Raw genomic sequence first — 2379 nt, 5'->3', positions numbered from 1 at the left:
CTCACTGGTGAAATGCCATGCCCGAATGAGGCCATCTCTGGGCTTTTTTGTAACTGAGATTAAAAAATAATAATAATTGAAACTCTCTTAAGAGGGTGAACTTTAGTGCTGTTTCTAACTAAAAATGAGAAATAGGCTCTCTGACACATTTAATGACATGTGTTAGTATGTGTGTAGAACTTTACACTTAACTTGATTTTCTTTCTTTCTTTCTTTTTTTCTAGCCAAACATCATGTCAATGGCAACAGAACAGTTGAACCTTTCCCAGAGGGAACACAGATGGCTGTATTTGGTAAGATATCAATTCTGAAAGAAAACCCAAATTGTGTGCAAAGACTCGTGCCAAATTTCTGAGTTTTAGCAAGTGTCCTCAGGGCTTCAAAATCTGGGCTCTTCTAGATATTTACAAGTTGTTGCAGCCAAAAAATTATCGAGTTCTTAGTATTTCTGGGATCAGAAAAGCTTATTCTATAGAATTTAGTATGCTTTCCTTCCTCACTTTGCAAGTCAAATATCAAACTGTATATTTACTGTTCTTATGTCCACACTCTGAATTAACCTGATAATTTAGGAGTTGAGTTTTTCTTCCCTAGGAAAGATTTTTTCCGTATACACATATACATATATACGTGCATGCTCAGTCTCTTCAGTCGTGTCCAACTCTTTGCGACCCCATGGACTGTAGCCTGCCAGGCTCTTCTGTCCATGGGATTCTCCAGGCAGGAATACCGGAGTGGGTTGTCATTCTCTTCTCCAGGGGGTCTTCCTGAACCTAGGTCCTCTACATTGCAAACAGATTCTTTACTGTCTGAGCCACCGGGGAAACCTATATGTATATATACATGTACTATACACACATGTGTATGCATAAAAGCTGGGGTTCAAATAGCTTTGAGATGTTATTCCACAGAGATCAATCTAATTGAACAGTCTCTTTCTCCTCCATTATGAACCGAGCATATTCCTGTTTTTTGTTTGTTTGTTTCTCTGGTTCCTTCCCCTTAGCCTTTAGACACATTCTCTGATCTCTTTCATCCTAAAGCCCTCAATTCCCCTGACTTCACACCCCCTCCAGCTTCCATCTCCCCTCTGGTCTTGATGGAAGTCTCCTGCAAGGGCTTTTGATGTAAAATTGCTTTAAGCACTGAAGTGTCTTTGAGCCAGAAATTAGCCTTCTGACAACAGTGTCTCTAAATTAGCATATTCAGGATAAAATGTTTCCCTAATCCCAGAGTTAGTCATCACTGATGATTAACCCTGGAGAGTTATGAAACAGGGACCCACTTCTGCCCAGGTGTTTGTAAATCTTGCTGTGTGTGGGCTGTCACCCTTTAAAATATACTGGTCAGTAATTAGAAGTTCTAATGCCCAGAAATTTAAATGCAGTATCTGGTTTTTGTAGAAAAAAGCATTTGTTGTTGTTCAGTCACTAAGTTGTGTCTGACTCTTTTCAACCACGTGGACTGGAGCATGCCAGGCTTCCCTGTCCTTCACTGTCTCCTGGAGTTTGCTCAAATTCACGTCTACTGAGTCGGTGATGCTGTCTAACCATTTCATCCTTTATCGCCCCCTTCTCCTTTTGCCTTCAGTCTTCCCAGAAGAAGGGAAAAAGTCGGCTCCAGTGAGTCGGCTCTTTGTGTTGGGTGGCAAAAATATTGGAGGTTTAACTTCAGTATCAGTCCTTCCTATGAATATTCAGGGTCGATTTTCTTTAGGATTGACTGATTTGATCTCCTTGCATTAGTTATTACTATAAGATGTGTGCTCACTGTTTGATTTGTTAAGTTTCCTCTGAGAAATTACATTCAATGACAGCATTTTTACTCAAGTCATAGGCCAAGCTGAGTGTTTGTTACCAGGGCACGAAAAGAGTCATGTAATTGTACAAAGGGTTCTTTCGGTGTCTTTTAGCTTTGTGAACCCCCAGAAACTAGGTTAGAAACTAGGTTCCATGTCATACTGGGAAATGTGAAATGAGACTGACTGGTCATAGATTTCCTCCTGTCCTGATATTTTAGGAAAGACTCTTTCCCAAAGGACTAATAATGTTGTTGGCCACATAATTGAAAATATCAGTGCATAAAGCTCTGTAGCGGGATTATTATTACTATAAGTTTGTGAAAGGTTTGCTTTAGAGTGACTTCCCTAAAAATCCTAACCCAAGGCCTTCATTGTTTGACTGGGCAAGCAGCTCCCCCTCTCCCAGCCTCAGTTTTCTTAGCCATGGAGTGGGGAGGCTGATGGGGTTCCTCTGAGACTCTCCCCTTGGCTTCTGCATCTTCCGTACTCCAGGCTGTAGGCTCATCTGGCTGCAGGCTACCCTGGGAAGCCCACTGTGAATGGCCAAGGGGTGTGCTTTTAAAAGAAACAGATTGTGT

General features: G+C 41.3%; 1 protein-coding gene across 2 annotated transcripts in view; it reads left to right on the top strand.

Annotated features, from left to right (window-relative positions):
- Positions 1 to 203: 203 nt before the first annotated feature.
- The window catches only part of MSRA (methionine sulfoxide reductase A), a 230084-nt gene continuing 227908 nt past the window's right edge, over positions 204 to 2379 (top strand). Inside the window, exon 1 of one of the 2 annotated variants that reach the window (XM_010840281.1) lies at positions 204 to 293. In XM_010840281.1, the coding sequence (XP_010838583.1) occupies positions 281 to 293 (13 nt within the window). In that variant the 5' untranslated portion in view covers positions 204 to 280. The remainder of the gene's footprint in view (positions 294 to 2379) is intronic. The other variant, XM_010840283.1, reaches the window with a different exon arrangement.

This window comes from Bison bison, unplaced genomic scaffold (assembly GCF_000754665.1).
Source record: "Bison bison bison isolate TAMUID 2011002044 unplaced genomic scaffold, Bison_UMD1.0 scf7180017864143, whole genome shotgun sequence".
NCBI classification, from domain to species: domain Eukaryota; kingdom Metazoa; phylum Chordata; class Mammalia; order Artiodactyla; family Bovidae; genus Bison; species Bison bison.
Note: the sequence above shows the minus strand (reverse complement) of the source record. Positions and strands in the feature narration are given on the sequence as shown.